The 20,159-nt window shown below is 40.0% G+C and overlaps 1 protein-coding gene across 4 annotated transcripts in view; it reads left to right on the forward strand.

Moving 5' to 3' along the window:
• Positions 1-20,159, forward strand: part of AGBL4 (ATP/GTP binding protein like 4) — a 1,783,169-nt gene that overhangs the window by 1,371,162 nt on the left and 391,848 nt on the right. For all 4 annotated transcript variants that reach the window (XM_037827269.1, XM_037827268.1, XM_037827270.1 and 1 more), the window contains one exon: positions 15,923-15,962. In XM_037827269.1, the coding sequence (XP_037683197.1) occupies positions 15,923-15,962 (40 nt within the window). The remainder of the gene's footprint in view (positions 1-15,922; positions 15,963-20,159) is intronic.

Here is a 20,159-nt window from a genome sequence, read left to right on the forward strand (position 1 = left end):
ATGGAATTCAAAGACACTGTGGGTACTCTGTCTCCCCCAAGCCCAGCCCAGTCCCCCAACCTGGGCTTTCCGATAGAAAATAACCACATGTATTACTTTTAGATTAAAAAAAAAAAAAAAAAAAAAAGTAGAAAAGAAATCAAGAAAAAGAAAAAAGGAAAAAATAAATAAATAAATAAGAGTCTCTTTTAAAAGTCTTTCCCCAGCCTGGAAGTTTTGTCAGTGTCAGAATAGAGCATTTAAAGATATGCTTTGGGCTGTTGTCTGATAATTACTCTCCAACCCCTTCAGTTCCACCCATGCTGGGGGCTATTGAAATGCAAAAAGATAAGGGATCATTGAGAAGCCAGAAGGGGCAAAATGTAGGGGAAAAAAAATGGCTTTTTTGGAGTCTGGGAATGGGTGCCCGCTTTTACATGCCCCCACTTCTCGGAGCCCAGCCCTTCTTTAGCACCCCAGCTCCCAAAGTTAGTTAATTAATTTGTTGATTAATTCTGCAGTTGAGGCTGGGTTGAGCCTCCCTTCTTGCCCTCGGCAGATTGCTGTTTTTTGGTGTTTTTTCCCCCCTTTCAGGGAGCCGGCAGCAAGACAGTCTGTGAGGTCTGGGTGGGGAGGGGCGCCAGACCCCTGGTCCAGGGAACTTACAATGTTCGCTGCAATCCCAGCTTTTCCTCCAATTCCAAACTTGCGTCCAATGTGCGACTGGTTACTGGAGACCCCGAAAACACTGTTTCATATAGTTCTTGGGTAATTGCCAGCTGCTCTAGGGGAGAGACGAAATTCTGCTCCTCACCACTCCACCATCTTGCCCCGCCTCCTAAACTGATTTACAGATTCAATGCAATACCAATTCAAATCCCAACAACTTACTTTACAGAAATAGAAAAACCAATAACTAAATTTATTTGGAAGGGTAAGGTGCCCCGAATAGCCAAAAATGTCTTGAGAAAGAGGAAAGAAGTGGGAGGTCTCACACTACCTGACTTTGAAGCATATTACAAAGCTACAGTGCTCAAAACAGCATGGTACTGGCATAAGGACAGATATACTGATCAATGGAATCGAACTGAGTGTTCCGAAGTAGACCCTTACATCTATGGACAACTGATCTTTGATAAGGCAGTGAAGCCGAAGCAACTGGGAAAGAGCAGCCTGTTCAATAAATGGTGTTTGGAGAACTGGATATCCATTTCCAAAAGAATGAAAGAGGATGTCCATCTCACACCTTATACCAAAATTAACTCAAAGTGGATCAAAGACCTAAACATTAGCACCAAGACCATAAAACTCTTAGAAGAAAATGTAGGGCAATATCTTAAAGATCTTGTGAAAGGAGGTCGTTTCTTAGACCTCACACCCAAGGCACGAGCAACCAAAGAACAAATAGACAAATGGGATCTCCTCAAAATTAAACACTTTTGTACATCAAAGGACTTTGTCAGAAAAGTAAAAAGGCAACCTACACAATGGGAGATGATATTTGGAAACCACATATCAGATAAGGGTTTAATCTCCCGAATATATAAAGGAATCCTGTATCTCAATAACAGAAAGACAAACAATCCAATTAAAAAATGGGCAAAAGACATGAACAGACATTTTTCTGAAGAGGAAATACAGGTGGCTCAAAAGCATATGAAAAAATGCTCAACTTCACTGGCTATTAAGGAAATGCAAATCAAAACCACAATGAGATATCATCTCACACCTACCAGAATGGCCATTATCCAAAAAACAGAAAAGGACAAGTGCTGGAGAGGATGTGGAGAAAGAGGCACACTTATTCATTGTTGGTGGGAATGTAGAATGGTGCAACCACTCTGGAAGACAGTATGGAGGTTCCTCAGGAAGCTAAATATAGATTTGCCATATGACCCAGCCATTCCATTGCTGGGTATATACTCAGAGGAACTGAAACTTAAGACACAAACAGACATTTGTAAACCAATGTTTATTGCAGCATTATTCACAATTGCCAAGAGATGGAAACAGCCCAAATGTCCATCAAAGGACGAGTGGATAAACAAACTGTGGTATATACACATGATGGAATATTATGCAGCTGTAAGACAGAACAAAGACATAGATCATGTAATAATGTGGATGAACCTTGAGGACATTATGTTGAGTAAAGTTAGCCAGAAACAAAAGGACAGATTCTGTATGGTCTCACTAATATGAACAGACATTAATGAACAAACTTTGGGAGTTAAAAGCTGACAACACAGGCGACCAGGAGATAGAAAGAGGGCAGAGATCAGCCATTTGATGCTGAAGGACTACAGAATGTTTAGGATTGATTGCATAGATCCAGAAATAGATAGCATAATACTGTGTGATGGTAGCATGGTATTGTAAGTACACTGAACAAAGATGTCTGTGAGTAAAGCTGAAAGAGGTGGGATAGGAGAATGTATGACAGCAGAGGTAAAGATAGATGATAAAGACTGGGACTGTATAACGTGGCAAAAACTGGAGTGGCCAATGACTGTTACTAAATATACAAATATAAAAATGTTTTTGCATGTGGGAAAGCAAATGAATGTCAACCATGTAGAAATTTGAAAAAGGGATGGTATTCAGGAAAAAACATAATCAAAGCAAACTGGAGTCTATGGTCAACAGTAACATTGTAATATACCTCCATTAAATGTAACAAAGGCAATATGCCAATGCTAAATGTATATGAGAGGGGGATATAGGGGAGTAATATGGGATTCTTGGTAGTGGTGTTATTTGCTGTCCTTAGTAGTCTATTGTATTGTATGACATGTTATTTTTCTTTTTATCATTTTTTCTTATTGCTAAAAAAAAAAAAAAAAAAAAAAACAGACCAGTGAATCTTGTGGCTCCCCTGAAATGAAAGATTCCTTCAAAGCCAGTTCAAGCACAGGGTTTCAACGAGGACTGGCTTTGAGGTTCCCTTCCCTGAGGAGCCCTTTCTAGCCACACTTGTAGCCTCCTCGCTTTATTTGCAAGCCAGACTTTTGCAACTCTTCTTCTTCTTGAAGAAGAGCTTCAAAAACCAGGAAGCACAGCTCTTGCTCATGGCAGATGGCTTCAGTGCAGGTTGTTGTTTTTCTAGATGGCATTTTCTCTTACTTGTTCAAGCCCAGTCTTTAATCTTATGAACTAATTTTCAGAACATGTTGCGGCTGCTGACTGTAATTTTATAAAACCTGACCCATTATGATTTCTGTACTGTTTCAATCAAAGACACAGTGTGATGTTTTAGTCTACTAAATAAATGTGGGTTTGAATTATTTTTTTCAAAAAGGATGTAATTAGAAAGTTCATTATTTGCATTGCAATCATTATTGATTCATGGAAGAATCATCAATGGATGCTAAACTAATGGGTTAAATGAGTAGCAAGGTATTTATTACATAGTTTCAAAGTAACACCCCACAAAATATTTATTAATTAAAAAGGGAAAAATAGTAATTTTACAGTGGAGAAACCTGGTGGACGCCTCCTTAATCAAGAAATGTTAACAGTAACGGGACAAGTTGACATCTGCCTCCTGTTAAAGACATATGGCAAAGGACACGGCATCACTTCTGTGGAATTCCTGTCGACAACGCAAAACCTGAATCTAATCATGAGAAAACATCAGGCAAACCCAAAATTACAGGCATTCTAAATACAAGCAAGGAAGGAAGCAAACGAATAACTACCTTGTGTACTTCAAAAATGTCAGATGGATAGATAGCTAAAATGATGTGGCGAATGGGGCAAAATGTTAAAATTGGTATATCTGTGTAGCAGGGGGATAGGGATATGTTGGAGCTCTCTAGATGGGGTTTGTATTATTTTTGTAACTATAATGAATGTTTGAAAATATTTCAAAATAAAAAGTTTTTAAAAGAAAAAAAAAAAAAACAACTCAATCATATTTGTACACGCTCTCCAGCAAATGGACAGCATATCTCAGGACATGAATTGTGTTTCTCTTATCTTTCTTTTTAAGAAAAATTCTTATTGTGGTAACATATATAAACATAAAATTTCCCATTTTAAACACTTCAAGTATAAAATTCAGTGGTGTTAATTACATTCACAATGATGTGGTACCGTCACCACCATCTATTACCAAAAATTTTTCAGCAACCCCAAGAGAAACTGCATCCATTAAGCAATAACTCCCCCATTACCCACCTCCCCCAGGGCCCTGGTAAACTATAATCTGCTCTCTGTCTTTGCTGATTTGCTTATTTTAGATATTCTATACATGTAGATTCATACAATATTTGTCCTTTTGTTTCTGGTTTTTCATTCAACATGTTTTCAGGGTTTTTCCATCTTGTTGCATAAACCAGAAATTCATTCCTTTCTAATGCTGAATATTATTCCACTGTATGTATAGTCCACATTTTGTTTATCCATTCAACTGTCAATGGACACTTGAGTTGTTTCCACCTTTGGGCTTTTGTGACTATTTTCATAGTGTATGCTCTATGAAAATTGGTGTACAAATATCTGTTCAAGTCCCTGTTTTCAGTTCTTTGGGGAATATATCTAGAAGTGGAATTGCCAGGGCATGTAGTAATTCTATGTGTAACTTTCTGAGGAACTGCCAAACTGTTTTCATTTCACATTCTCACTATTTCTCCATATCCTTGCCAACACATTATTTTCCATTTTTTGAATAATAGCCATCCTAGTGGGTGTGAAAGGGTATTCCGTTGTGGTTTTGATTCGTATTTCCATAATAGCTAATGATATTGAGTGTCTTTTCCTGTGCTTGTTGGTCATTCATGTATCTTCTTTGTAGAAATGTCTGTCCAAGTCTTTTGTCCATTTTTAAATTGGGTTGTTTGTCTTTCTGTTGTTGAGTTGTAGGATTTCTTTATATATTCTGAATATATGTATTCTGTGTATATATACACACACACACACACACACACATACATATACATATATATATATATTCATTCCCCTATCAGATGTATGCTTCCCAAAGATTTTCTCCCATTCTAGGTTGTTTTCATTCTCTTCATAATTTCCTTTATATTTTGATGAAAACCAATATATATATATATATATTTTTTGTCGCTGATGCTTTTGGTGTAAAATCTAAGAATCCATTGCCTTATACAAGGTCCTGAAGATGTTTCCCTATGTTTTCTTCTAATAATTTTATATTTTAGCTCTTATATTTTGGTAGTTGATCTATTTTGAGTTACTTTTTATATAGTTTGAGGTAAGAGTCCACTTCCATTCTCTTAAATCCAGTTTTCCCTTGTTGACACAACTCTTTATTCCCCAATGAGTGCACTTAGCACCCTTGCCAAAATTCAATTGGCCAAAGAAATATGAGTTTATTTATCTACTCTCACTTCTATTACATTGGTCTATATGTCCATCCTTATGCCAAACCACACTGTTCTGATTACTTTGGCTTTGCAATAAGTTTTGAAATCGGGAAGTGTGAATCCTCCAATTCTGTTCTTTTTCAAGATGAATTTGGCTACGTGGGGTTTCTTGCCCTTTAATATGAATTTGATTATTGGCTTTTCCATTTCCACAAAGAAGGCCATTAGAATTTTTATTGGGATCATTTTTAATCTGTAAATTATTTTTGGGTAGTTTTGATATCTTAACAATTTTAAGTCTTCCAATCCATGAACATGGAATATAGCCTTCCATTTATTTAGGTCTTCTTTAATTTCTTTCAGCAATGTTTGTAGTTTTCTGTGTACAAGTTTTTTTGCATTCTTGGTTAAACTTATTCCCATTTATTCGTTTAGTTGCTATTGTGAATGGAATTATTTTCTCAATTTTCTTATCAGATGTTCATTGCTAGTGTATAGAAACACAACTGATTTTGGGGTGTTGATCTTGTACCCTGCCACTTTGCTGAGTTCATCTATCATTATTTTTCTACATGTTTTCAATTGCATTTTTTTTATTTTGTAGTATTCTTTTATTGTTAGCATCTTTATTATTTTTTAATTGGTATATTTTCAATTGGTATGCTATATTAAATAATCAAATATATAAATACACAAACAACACAGTGTTTCATGGAGCTGCCCTGATAGTTTAAAGAACTGAACTTCAAAGATAAACAGACCCGTTAGTTCCCAGACACAGAGGGCAGTTAGAGCTATATCATCAATCTCTGTTCCTCTCCTATTCTTTCTTAAAAGTTGGCCCTAATTCCTCAGTGAAAAGTAAAATAGTTCCCACTCTTTAGGGGCTATTTCAATTACTCTCTCTTAAGGAAGCTGTTCCGGTTTGCTAATGCTGCTGTTTTGCAAAACACCAGAAATGGATTGGCTTTCATAAAGGGGTTTTATTTGGTTACAAAGTTACAGTCTTAAGGCCATAAAGTGTCCAAGATAAGGCATCAACAGTAGGGTACCTTCACTGGAGAAAGGCCATTGGCATCCAGAAAACCTCTGTTAGCTGGGAAGGCATGTGGCTGGCATCTGCTTGCTCCCAAGCTGCGTTTCAAAATGGCATTCTCCAAAATGTCAGCTTCCAACAGCCGTCTTCAAAATGTCTCTCAGCTGCAGCAGTGAGCTCCTTCTGTCTGAGTACTTACCTAGGACTCCAGTGATTAGATCAAAGACCCATGCTGAATCTGTAGAGCCACATTTCCATGGAAACATTCAATCAAGAGGTCACACCCTATTCAAAGGAGACACTCACAGTTGAGTGGGTCACATGTCCATGGAAACACTTAGTCAAAAGGTTCCAACCTAATTAACACTAATACCTCTGCCCCCACAAGACTGCATCAAAGAACATGGCTTTTTTGGGGGGTCATAATACATATATAAACTGACATAGAAGCCTTCCTGGTAACTCCTCAGTTAAAGCCAATTTAATTAAGTAAATTGCATGACCTTGGAAATCAGAACAAGTTCCTAAGTGAATTCCTCCCCACCCTCTACTTCACCACCCCATTCTCTTCCTTTCCTTAATAATTTTTTTTCTGGGGCTCTTACCTTTCCTAGGCAGTGGGATATAGACATAACTCCTTTTTTCCACTCTGCTGATGGATGCACTCAAGCAAACAGTATAGAACAATGTGACAAGTGATGTTGAGCAGGTTACTCCCCCTCTGTGGCCTCAGTTTCGTTTTCTTTAAAATAAAGTAGTTGGACCAGATAATCTCCAAAGCCCTTTGCTGTTACATCCTAGGAGGCTGTGTTTTGCCATAGCCTTATTCATGCTCAATCTTGACAACCTTATGGATGAAGAGTAATCACAGTTTTAAATTCTCAATTGAAGGCCTAAAGTTTGATTCTACAAATAAAATGTTGTTCTTTAGTCAAAATGTGAAAAAGAAGAATTTATAATTATGTAACTTGCTCTTGTAACAAACCAAAATATCATATTTTCAACAACCTTCTTGAGACCCTACCATGTAACAGGTATAGGGAGAATTTAAAAAAATTTATTTCCTGACCTTGGAGGAGAAGGCAAGATGTGGGAAATAGAGAGAGGGAAAATAGAGGTGGGGAGAGAGACTTAACATGTAACACCTGATTATAATATGAGACACGACTAAATCAATGTCTCTCTGCTATGGAGCCAATGGATGCACTGGGTGTACATTTGTCAGCTTTCTCCAGCCTTGAGTTCCACCACTGTTACTTTAGATTCCATATCTGTTCTTGCAGTTCCCCACATGACCTCATATGGCTGTAGAGGATGGGGAAGATACAGTCTGTCCTGGCATGTGGTCTTCTAGCTCATGGCTGGAACATCCTCCCTCTTGCTGTCTCATGACACTTGAGTCTTTCCTCCAAACCTGGGGAAGGTCAAGTCCTCCAGCATGAATCCCCATCTAACAGGTTAGCAGGATTGAGGGTTTTTCCCTCCTTAAGAACCTGATCTAGACTTCCATTATTCTATCACTTAACGCATATTTATACAGAGCCTACTTTGCCAGGCAAAGTGCTAGGCACAGAGACAAAATGGAGAGCTTAATACTGCATTTTCTATCATGGAGCTTAGAATGTAATGGGAATGACATTAATCAAACATAAACACAAGTAAATATAGAATTTCAAACAGTGAACACTGTGAAGTTAAAATCCAAAAGATCAAACGACTTGTAGCTTCTACTACTCCCCTGTATGCAGAGGTGTTCTGGGTGTAAAGCACCAGCCACCACACCTCAGCCTGCTCCTCTGCCTAGAAACCAGGAATCAGCCAAGATTTTTTACCTTAGCCTTCACAACTAACTGGTCTCAGAACTAACTGAGCATAGGCTTCAGAGGCCAACAATATGGGCTCGAATGCAGGTTTTTCCACTCAGCAGTTGTGACCTCGGGCAACTAACCTACCTCTCTGAGCCTCAGATTCTTCACTTGTGGAAAGGGGCAATAATGCCTGCCCCAAAGGGTTATTGTGAGGATTGACCCGTAGTAAGTGCTCAGCAAATGGTAATTACTGCAGCCACGAATGGGATTAATCCTACTTCCAACCCAAATTGTCTTTGCAGTTTCCTATGCTCCTTTCCATTTCCACTTGTTCTGCTTTTGTGCAGCCACCAGAGGCTGAACTAAGATGCTCCTTTAAGCTGCCCTGGGGATGAAGCCACTTGCATTCCTGGCTTTTCCAATAACAGGAAGCTACAGGAGCATAAACTACTCAGCAAAATCTACTGAAGCAATCTCACACAATTCAGCCCCAGTTTTTGTCTTCTACCCTCCTCTGCCTTCTGTTCTCAGGTTCCCCAGAGAAGACAGGGGTGGGGAGGTGGGGATGGCACCCAGGAACAGTCAGTGGGTCAGGCCAGGGCTTGAGGAATACTCTGAACCACGGTCTAGCACCTTGTACTTTTCCCATATTTTTCTTTGGAGCACTTATACTGAAATTAATTCTTATTTGTGTGATTATTTGCTTACTACCTGTCTTCCCATCTTGATGGTTAGCTAGCTCTTTGAATATAGGGGCTGTGTCTTTCTCACTCTATCCCCAGAAAGATGCCTGCTACACGGTAAATGCTCAATTGATATTTGTTGAATTAAGGAACAAATAGATAGTCATGGAGTGAAGACAGGGTGCTATCTGGGAAAGCCATGTTGCACCTCAGTTGTTCAGCATGAAGAGAGGTGGCAAAGGGAACTTGTCAAGGGTAGCAGCCAGTGCAGGTCATGTGATGGTTTGCAGAACTGTCAGGCAAATAGAAGGCCTGTGTCCCGGTTCAGGGGTGTGTGAGCATGAGCTCAGTGCTTTCAAGACAGTATTTCCAAAGCAGTCATAATCCTATTTCTTTCCCCACAAAGGTGACTAGCCCTTCCCCACTCCTCCCCTGCCAGGTGAGAGCTTGTCTTCTGAATCTCAGACCTATGAATATGTTATGTCCACCTTTACTGTCTGAGGTTTGTTTATGAAAATAATAGGTATGTTTGTTTGTTTTGCAAATATGAAACTATACATAATGTGAAAACTGCTTTTTCAAATAGCACATAAAACTGTGGCAATTTTGGACACCCTTCTCAAATGCCAAGCTAGGAAATCTAGTCTTTATCGAAAATGCAGTGAGAACCATTAAATTTAATTCTAAAAGAAAGAGGCAAATTTAGTTTGGGAATGATCAATCTTGTCATCACTGAGGAGGCAAGACTGGAGCAGGCAGCAAGAAAAGCCGGCGCTGCATCAGATGTTTTCCAGGAAACAGACTGATCTTGGGGTTGGGCAGAGAGGAAGCATGAGAACTCCAGATGCCTAGCAAGTGACTATGGCTGGTAGGGGTGGGGAGTGGGGAGGAGGACTGAGCAGGGAAAGGGATTGCAGGAAAGGAATGGTCCTGAGCCTTGAAGCCAAGCATATTCCTTTGCTTCTTTGACCCCCATTTCTGGAGGGTCTTGATCCTCAGGCCTTCCCAATGATGGCTTGCTTTTGGAATGACAGGAGAATGCATGGGGATTACTGGTGCTCTTGTTTAAATATTCTCCAGTCTATGCTGTGAAAGACTGACTTTTCCCCAAATAGCTATCCTGCACAAAACACAGAAAGCAAAATAGACATAATCAGCAACTATTCTCTTCTACCACATAGAACCCCACACATCAAACTAGCCCTTGAGCTCCCAGAACATCATGTCCCTTCTCACTCTGGAAGGTAATTGTGATGTAGTCGTGACCAAAATGTAAAGTCCATTTTTAACCATAGCTTCCTAACTAACCATCCAGATGAAGAAGGCCAAATTCTCTGTGGCTCAATCCCTCGATCCCCAAGACAGAAAAAGATAAGGGTTTGATAAATTTATAGGTGTGGTGTATGTGTCTGTTTGTGTGTGTATCCATGGGGGGAGGGTCTCTTCTCATGACCAATCTAGTGGAACCCTGTCAAGTTGTCATCTTGATAACAGGGAATCAGCAGATATTAATTGAGCATCATCTGTGGGTCACTGGGCTAGCCCCTAAATAAAGAGAACCCAGCCCCTGCCCTCCAGGAGGCCACATAACCAATGAAGAGGATGGAGGAGTAGACAGGCTATGGAAATGCAATATGATGGTATTCTGATAGGGAAGGTCAAAGGGCTAAGGACAAGATCCAATCCAGCCTTGGATTGTAAAGTGGTGACATATGAGTTGAGAGCTGAATAACAACTAGGAATTAGCCAGACAAAGTACGTTGACTGCAGGGTTGTTGTTCCAAGTAAGGAACAACATGCGCAAATGTCTAGAGGTAAAAGAGCCGCAAACTTGAAGTGGTTCATTGTGGCTGGAGCTCAGAGTCTAAGAGAAGATGAAAAGACAGGAGCCAGGTCATGAAAGACCTCCATTAATAGTTATCCTGTTGTAACCTGTGATGAGTTTTAAGATGTATATTCTGGAAAGCTCACTCCAGCTGCAGTGTGGAGGATGAACCAGAGGGGGCAAAACTGGAAGCAGAGAGACCAGTTAAGAGATTATAGTAAAAGGCTAAGTGCCAGAGGGTGATACTCAGTCTCAGCCTGAGGTAGGACAGAACTGGGCCAGCACTCAGAATTTCTAGCTCTCAACCATTGCACTCCCTACATTGCCTTTGCCCCACTGTTCAGAATAATTCTTCCTCTCTCTCAGCTTCTCCTTCCTGTTAGTCCTCTTGAGGTTAGTGTACACTCTTTTTAAGGATAGGGTACCTAATTTCTAGCTAGCTTGAATAGCATGCCAAGGATAACACAACTCAAAGGTTACAGACTCAGGATTCACACCTTTCACTGTCTGGTAGGCTTTCTATAAAATGCTGACTGTAATCAGAGGGGCTTCAGATATGAACAAAAAGAGTATTTTCCAGATCGGATATTGCCTGAAAGAGAGTATCCCCCAGATTCAGAAACCTTTGTCTACACCAGTAAACTGCAGTAGATGGACTCTTCAACCTGCCCCCTTGTGACGAAATAACCAAGTTGTGTCTTGCTGACTAATGCCACCTTCCCTGGGGGGAAAAAAAAAGGATTTGAAAGCATAAAACAAAATCAACAGTAATAAGAGCAAACATATCAGGTATGACAATAAATATATATGACAAACTCTTCTACTTCAAAACAAGGACTCTCAGTTGGGGATAAAAAATAACAATGTTACACAGGAAAAAATATACTTTATTTACTATTCATAAATATAATCTTATTAAATACATACCTATAGTGAGACAATAACAAGAAAATACACCAAACTCTGAACTATTCTTCTCTTTATGGAGTCATGACTCAGCACTTAACCACACTGCAGCTAAGCACAATAATGGGCTCCTTCTGAATGCCCGTGGAGCACCACTTTTACCAGGGAAGACTGGATGCAGGGCTTACACAGCCAGGAGTCGCACATCAACTCCCGAATGACCCAACCCTGGCATACCCACACTCCGTAGTTGAACAGACATTCCTGTCTGTCTAGGTGCAGAATTCCTTGGCCTGGAGGAGACATGCCCCACCCCCAACACACACACATATATACACAGGCACTCACACACATACACAAGCATGCACACTACCATGGTCACACATGGAGTTTCTGCCTTCCTTCAGACTGTAGCTTTTGGTCGGCTGGTGATTCAGCTGCTCAGCTTTCATCCAGCAGACCCTGTTAGCCTACCAAACCTGCAACCTGCCTCGCTGACTCTCATTGCCTACAGCTAATATTGCATATTCTACCATCCAGGCAGTTAGAGCAATGCATTATTTCCCTATAAACGGCCCTTATCTCTCTCTGTTGATAACTAACTGGAATAATTTGGTAATTCTTTATGTCCAAGATGCCCCCCTATTGTATAACTGATTATACATTATTGGTAAAGTTCCACAAATTATGTGCCCTTATTTTTATAAATGCCATAGTTTCCATTGGCAATCCCAAAGGATTATGCTAAGTAGACTATTTAGTAATGAAAGTTTTCATTTTCATTTAATTCCTTTCATTTTTTAAGGACTTTGAAGGAATTATTTGGATATTCCAGTTTCTTAGCTAAAATTTTTTGCTCAAAGATTCTTGAAGTTACACTTCTGTTTTTGTACAGACTGCAATCCTATTTTAAGGGCTACAGGTTAAAACTGTAACCTGAATTTACCTATTTGTGCCACTAGGTGGTGCACACATATGCCCGTGAACTGTAGGTTAAATGGGCTTGTCTCCAGGTTAGATTTAATTCACCACAGATGTGATTCAGACAGTAGGAGCTGTAGGAGTCCAGGTGAGATAGTGATCCTACAGGTTTGAGTCAAGAAAGGAAAATCTCCCAAAAGGAGGTGGGTAGATAGCATTGCTGGCTACAGAAATGATGGATACAAAAACATAAAAGCGAAAACGAAACCCAAAGATGTGGGGAAGAAAATCCTGGAAATAAAGGGCTTGCTTACTTTCCAAGTTGGTTGATTCCTACTTAGTAGGGTCATTGCAGAGGGAATAAGGTAATGCTTAGCCATTTGAATTAGGTGATATCAAACACTCCTCCAGGCCTTTATGCTGGGTCCTAGAAGAAGAGATGAAATGACATAGTCTTGTCTTCAGTAAGAACCTAGAGAGAGACATACAAGGAAACAGATAATTAAGACAGAGTTGTAATATAAAAGATAGGTTTTAAATGATGCATTGGAAGAACAAAATGTAAAATACTCATTCCGCTCTGAGAAATGGAAGAAGGGGGTGAGGTTGAAACGCAACCTGCAGAGAAGACTTTGCAGAGGTCTTGAAAAGTGAGGGGGAATTCCCATGAAGATTACAAGAGGTTAGCTGTTGAGAACAGCGTGAGCAAAGGCACAAAGGCTTGAAAGGATAATATGTATTCCGGTAATGGTTCAGTTGAGTTCAGCAGATGCTTACTGAGGACTATACTCACAGATGATGTAACTGAGATGAATAAAAGATGTTCCAGGTTCTCAAGATGCTCCTCCTCTAGTGAGGAAGACTCACACATACACAGATCACTGTGATGTGAGAATATAAACATAGCTTAAAATGGTCTCTTTTACTTTCTGATTCTGACCTTTGAGCCCCTAGTGTCCCTGCTCCAAGGACTCTCAGGAAGCCCTTTGTACCAGAAGAGGGAGCCCACAAGCACAGTACCTGGTTGCATTTGACTCATGGAGTCATTGAAGGTATTTCACTCTCACTCTTTCCAGCGTTGTGAAGTTTGAAGCCAGTGATGTACGATAAGTTATCTAAAGCCACCCAGTGGAGCCAGGACAGAAGCCTAGGCCTTCCTGGCTTCTGTTAGAATCTCTTCTCTGTTTTCTACTGGACCCTTGGCACAAAGACATCATTTAAAGATAGCTGTTAATTAGGAAATAGACATTTTTCAAATAAATAAACCTCCTTCACCAACTGATACCATCCTAAACTCAAGCTTACGGAAAAAGTGGACACATTGGGTTTTTTCTTCCCTCATCAGGAAAGTGCCAAGTCACACAGGTTGGCCTTAGGAAAGGCAGCTTGAGCCGCTGGGTCACTGGCCTGGTTCTGTGTTTGGGAAGGAAAGTGGCCTGGATCCAGCATTCCTTCCAGCCCACATGTGTGGGTGTGCATTTTCAGCATGAGGATGTGTTTACAGTGTAGGTCAGTGACATCTTGGAGTTGCATTGTTTTCCTTGAAATGTCAACTGGAATGAGTTATGAGCTGGCAGGAAAACAGGGATGAGTAATTGAGAAGGCTCTGAAAAGATTCAGACTTGCTTTTAGGCCCATGTGAAGTCATTGGAGCAGGGATAGAGAGCTCTTAAAGAGATTTTGAATGGGAGAGATCAAGTTAAATAGAGGAGGGTAACCATAAGGGTGAGGAGATTTGAGATTATGTCCTATGACAAAAGCACAAGGGAAATGGGAATATTTAGCCTGGAGAGATGATGGCATAGATCTCCAAGCTGTTGTCATGGACAGCTAGAAAATAGTGATGATGTCATAAGGAAGCAGCTTTCAACCCTGCTCAAAGTAGAGCTGTCCAACCAATAAGGAATAGTGAGTGCCTCATCAAGAAATGGGATGAAACAGAAGCAGTTCATACAGCTGATGGGACATTGCAGAGGGGATTCCTGCCCTGGTGGCAGCTCAGCCTCAATAACCTCTGAGCTCTGAGTATTTATGATTAAATGAAAAGGGAAGCGGCAGCTTACATATAAACCAAGGGCTGCATAGTATAATAATAATTATTATTATTAGAAGAAACAAGAAGAAACAATAATAATAACATCAATAGTAAATAGCTCTTTTTACTTAGTGCCTATTAAGTACTAGGTATCATACTAGGTGATTTATGTGCATTGTCATATTTTGGGCTTTAGTGCCAGGATAGAACTGATTGAATTCTAATCTGGGCTCTGCTGTTTAATGAAGGTATGGTCTTGGGCAGTTAATTTATCCTCACGGAACCTCATGTTCCTCCTCTGTATGATACCCACTGTAGAATTACCATGAGTATGAAATGAAATGACATATCAGAGTGCCTAGGTGGTACCCAAAAAATGTTGCTTCCTTTCCCTTTCTACTTAAGCAAAAGTCAGGAAGCCATTCTTGGAGAAAGGCAAGATAAGAAGGGAAATAAATGCAGATGAGGTGAAATATAACAAGAGACCCACTGGATGAAACACCAAGTAATCAGAAGTTCCTGCAACATGAGAAAGTAGCCTGGGGCAGTAGTTCTCAAAGTGAACTTTGTTTGGACTCAAAAAAAAAAAAAAAGACTCCCAGAATTCTTTATGGAAAATCGAATATAGGAGAGAAAAAGAGGTCAGTAAGAAGACTGGGGCTTAAGGAATTCTGATTCCTGTCTTTAAGGGAGTTGTTCACTACTGCCCCACCCCCAGTCCCCTATATCCACTTTTCTACACTCCAGTTGCCATAATAGTCAATCTAGGACAGAGCTTCCCAGTGGATTTACCACTACAGGAGATATTGATCATCTCAGCTCTTTGGATAGCCAAGGCCAGTTGCCTCCAAACACAAGCAGCCTCATCCATACACTCATGTAGGCCAGAAAAATATTAGTTTCTATAAAAGTCATATGGTAAATAGGTATGGTGATTCAGTTAAAGAAGGAATCATCAGTAACTTAAATTGTCATAGCATTGCTGAGCAGGTTTAAGAAATAAACCAGCCCAGACATATCTTGGTTGGAAAGGACTATCAGAAGGGTGGCAATGACCCAAGGACTCAAGGTAAAGAGGCTACTAGTATATCAGATGCCCAACCAGTGTAGCCAGTGTGAGCAAAAAGGACTCTAAGTCCATTTGGTTCAGAGGAATGAGCCCATGACTGAGAGTTGTGGTCATCTATGCTTCCAAGATCAAACATAAAGGACATCCATTCCTCTAGGTCTTTAGGGCGCCAGGCCTCTCTGTAGAATTGTGAGCATCATATTCACTATCATTTACCCTCCTCTGTGTGTATGAACATCCACTTTGCATGTCCACTCCTGACTGTTAAGCACAAATTTGGCTCTAGCTTGAATCAGAGCTCTTACAATGTGTTTTCTTTTGCAGCAACAGCGGCAGCTTGACCTCTTGACAATAACCAGCCCCGGTGAGTAGGCGCAGCTATTCTGCTTTGGCTTTTCCTTATTTTCTTGAGCAATGCCTGGATGACTGTCCAAATGCAATTCCTGCCCTCCTCCTTTGACTCCCTGAATGAACAGCAGAATTCTTTTGCCATGAACCCCTCCAGTCCTCCCTACCTCCTGCCCCATGGGCAGTTCCTTTCCTCCCTCCCAGTGCTGCTCTGCCTCCCTTGACTCTGAAGATGACAGGACTGAATGTCTGGATATTGCTGTATATCCTAAGGCCAGGTTCTCTCTCCCTCAGAATCACTCACTGGATTTAAGTGTCAAGAAAGTGTCCTGGTCTCCTGAGAAATTTGTTTTAAAATAATGGAGAGTGGGGAAGCTGCCTGACAGGTGGCATGGAATGAGGAGAGGATGTCTCATGAGGAAGGGCCAGTGTGGGAAAGTATCCAGATTCTGGTTTGCCATGCTGAAGGTCAAGATGACTCTCTCACATCGGGGGAAGGTGAAATACCCCAACAAAGCTGTGGCCATGGGACTTAAAAGGTCCTTTCTTTTCTCTAAGCCTGGCATCTAGCCTAGTGAGAGGTTGAGAAGTTTAGTTTTGCTAGAGAGATATTTTGCTTTGACTTGGGAACTTGAGAAAAAAACTAGACAATATGGGATGCCTTCTCTCTTGGGACTCTAAGGGATGATGGTGCCAGCAGGTTAATGAGCATGCAAGAGTAGGTGTGATAGTTCATCTTCATCCGTGGGTGATGTAAAGACGTTTAACTGCCCCAAGTGGCCCTCTGCTGTGCCAGGCATTAATACTTTGGTTACTGGACTACGGGGAAATGGGGTACCAGGGGAGGGGCTAGTGTGGCAGAGTGGTCATGTGGCAGGATTGGGGGACTCAGGGAGTGACTAATTACCAATCAGTGCTGAAGTCTTCTATATGTTAGTAGCCTGAACGGTTGTACCACATCAGCATTACCTTCAACCAAATTTGCCATGCTATATTCAGGTACCATTTCGATTGCTTACAAAGAGATTGAGATATTGCCCTCTGCATGCATTATCCTAGCACAAAATCCAGTTATCTGGTCTATGTAACTGAGGTATAAGACAGTGACTGCAAATATAAAGTGATTCTACGTAGTACAGGTGACCTCATCTGTATTTCTACCTATTAGAGGTCTTTGAACTTGTGACTTTAGTAGAATACAGATGAAGTAGCTTGAAAAAAAATTTACCCCATAGAGTGAGCTAGATTGATGATGAACGTATATAGAATATTTTCAAATCATGGGCTAGCGTAACTAGATTGGCTCACTCGTGTAACCTACCAGTGCTTGTCACTGAAGTGTTAGTAAGTGATTATCTTTGTCCTGTCCTGTTTGGTGCTTTCTTTTAAAATTATGTCCTGTTCTGCTCCACATGCACTGACCCAGATTACCTGCTAACACATCCCAGTTTCATCTGGTGTTTCCCTGGTATGATGCTGAAGTATGAACTGGTGAGGGTTCTTGGTCTGTATTCAGTTGCTTTAAAAGGGAACTTTCAGACTCCGCTAATGCATTTCCTTTGTGCTAGCTCTTTCTGCTCCTGATTGCTACAAATTCAAGCAGAGTAGTTGTGATTCGCAGTGTACTCCTTTCAAACAGTTGTGTGATTGCAAAATGCTAATTGCTGCCAGAGTGGGAGTGGTTTATAATTCTCCCTCCTTTTAGATGAGAAGAGTATCTTCTGCACCAGAGCTTCCCAACAGTGTATGTCATGTCACAGTAGCGTACTGCAAGTGGAATACACATGTGCTAAGATATTTATCTACTGAGTTCTCAGGGACATGGGTAAGAGCTGAGGCAGCTGGAGCCCCCATGCTGGTTCCCCCTACTTCAGTGTGCCAGACACGTGAGCCGTGACTTGGAAAGGTTAGGAAGCACTGTTAGATCTTGTATTATCTGGACAATTGAATTCCATGTCAAAAGCACTTTCCTCTGTCGTCATTAGTTGTCTCTCACTATCAAATTCACCCCCATCCCCCACCGCCCACCTCACCAGAAGCTGCAGCTGCTAGCAGTCTGCTTGCTGCCTCTCTGGGGCTGCAAGTGGTAGGTCCTGGCTGGTCTACACTCCTGCTTAGACCATACTCAGCACCAAACTGCAGTTTGATGCCACCACTCCTCAGAGACTAGGAGCCTTATGAAATGCTGATTGGGAACTGGGAAGCTCTCAACAATCTGTGGTGTATTCTTTGAAGTCTTATTTTGCTTGTTGTGAAAAAGTTCAAACACAGAAAAGAGTAGAGCTATAATGAACAGCCATCCCCCTCCCTATGTGCACACACACCCTGGCTTTATCATAGCAACAATATGTTATCTTTGCTACAGAGTCCCCACTTTTTAAATGTATTAACATAACTGAGAGTTTTCTGTACTCCTCCCTGATCATATTGTTCTCCCTTCTCCCTAGAGGTAACCACTGTCATGAATTCGATGTTTCTCTGTATGTATATACCCAAAAATATAACTGGTCCTGTTTTACAAATTCCTATGAATGGTGTCATACTGTAAGTGTCATTCTGTGACTTTTTCCCTTCTCATTATATCGTAGAGGTTCATTCATGTTACTAGACACAGCTCTGGTTCATTTATTTCACCTCCTGTATAGTATTCTCCATATGATTAGATCACAATTTTATCCATCATTTTATGATGATACTTTAGGTTATTTCCAGTTTTTGTGTTTGCTTGCTTGTTTTGCAATTATAAACAATTCTGCTAAGAGCATCTCTGTGCATGTTTCCTTGTGCATATGTATTAGAATTTCTCTAAGGTGTGTACGTAGGAGAGGAAGTGCTGATTATACACATCTTCAAATTTACTAATAATAGCCTATTGTTTTCGAAAGTAGTTAAACACCTTTACTCTTCCAAACAGCAATGGATGAGAGTTTCCATTTTCCTGCATCCTCAACACTTAGAATTGACAAGCTTATAAATTTTACCTTTTATCATAAAAGCCGTAGATGGTATGCCACTACGATCACAATATGAATTTCCCTGATTACTAGTGAGATTCAGTATCTTTTCCTATGTTTATTGGCCATTTCAGTTACTTCTGTGAATTGACTTTTTATGTTTGTCCACTTTCTATTGGGTTGTTTCTTTCTTATTGATTTGTAACAGTTATTTATTATTCTGAATAAATCAATACTTGATCACATATACATTGTAAATATCTTCTTTCAGGTTGTGGCTTGTATTTTTTTCAATTTGTTTATGAAGTATTTTGATATATGGATTTTTTTTTATTTTAATGTAGTTGAATTTATCAATCTTTTGCTTTATGAGATTTTCTTTTGTAACTTAAGAAATCCTTTCCGAAATGGATATCATAAAGATATTCTCTCATATTTTCTTCTGAAACTTGTCAAGTTTGGTTTGTCAAACTTGAGTCTTTAGTTTGTCTCATTTAGGACTGATCTTTATGTGATGTGAGGTAAGGTTTTAATTATTTTTTGATTTACACATAGATAACCCACTGTCTCATATATAAACTTAACTATGCATATTCTAATGAAGTTTACAGTTTTTCAGAATTTCTATCCTCCTTTCAGCTACAACAGGGGCCTTAGCATGCTTTAACCACCTATTGAACTCTGCTCTGTCACCACCTGGTTATTGTTGTTTAGACATTCAAGTTAAACCATTTTCAAAACTAAAAACAATGAATTATAATAATAATCATAATTATTTTTATTACCAAGAGTTAATTGTTCCTACACAGCTTGTGAATTTATGTGTTCTCGTAACTGAATCTCAGGCTTTCCTGACACCTTACTAAAGTGTATCCTTTAACAGCTCTTTGAGTGTCTGTGGGTAGTCCTCTTGATCTATATATGTCCTTATTTTGACTACTCTCTGAAATGATGATTTGGCTAGGTAAAAAATTCTAGTTTGAATCCTTTTGAGGATTTTTCATCATCTTCTGGTGTCCATAGTTGTAGATGGAAAGGCTCCTCTAATTTAATTGTCTCTGATAACCTGTTCTTCCTTTGATAGATTTCAAGGTTCTCTTTTAATGGTAATTTTCTGCTCTTTCACTTTGATGTGTTTAGGTGTGAATTTATTTTTATTTACCCTGCTTGATATTCTAAGTATACTTTCCACTTGATAATATATGCCTTTCTTTCATTCTGGGAAATTATCCACAAATTTTCTCTTCAAATACTGCTCC

Source organism: Choloepus didactylus, chromosome 2 (genome assembly GCF_015220235.1).
Source record: "Choloepus didactylus isolate mChoDid1 chromosome 2, mChoDid1.pri, whole genome shotgun sequence".
Classification (NCBI taxonomy): Eukaryota; Metazoa; Chordata; class Mammalia; order Pilosa; family Megalonychidae; genus Choloepus; species Choloepus didactylus.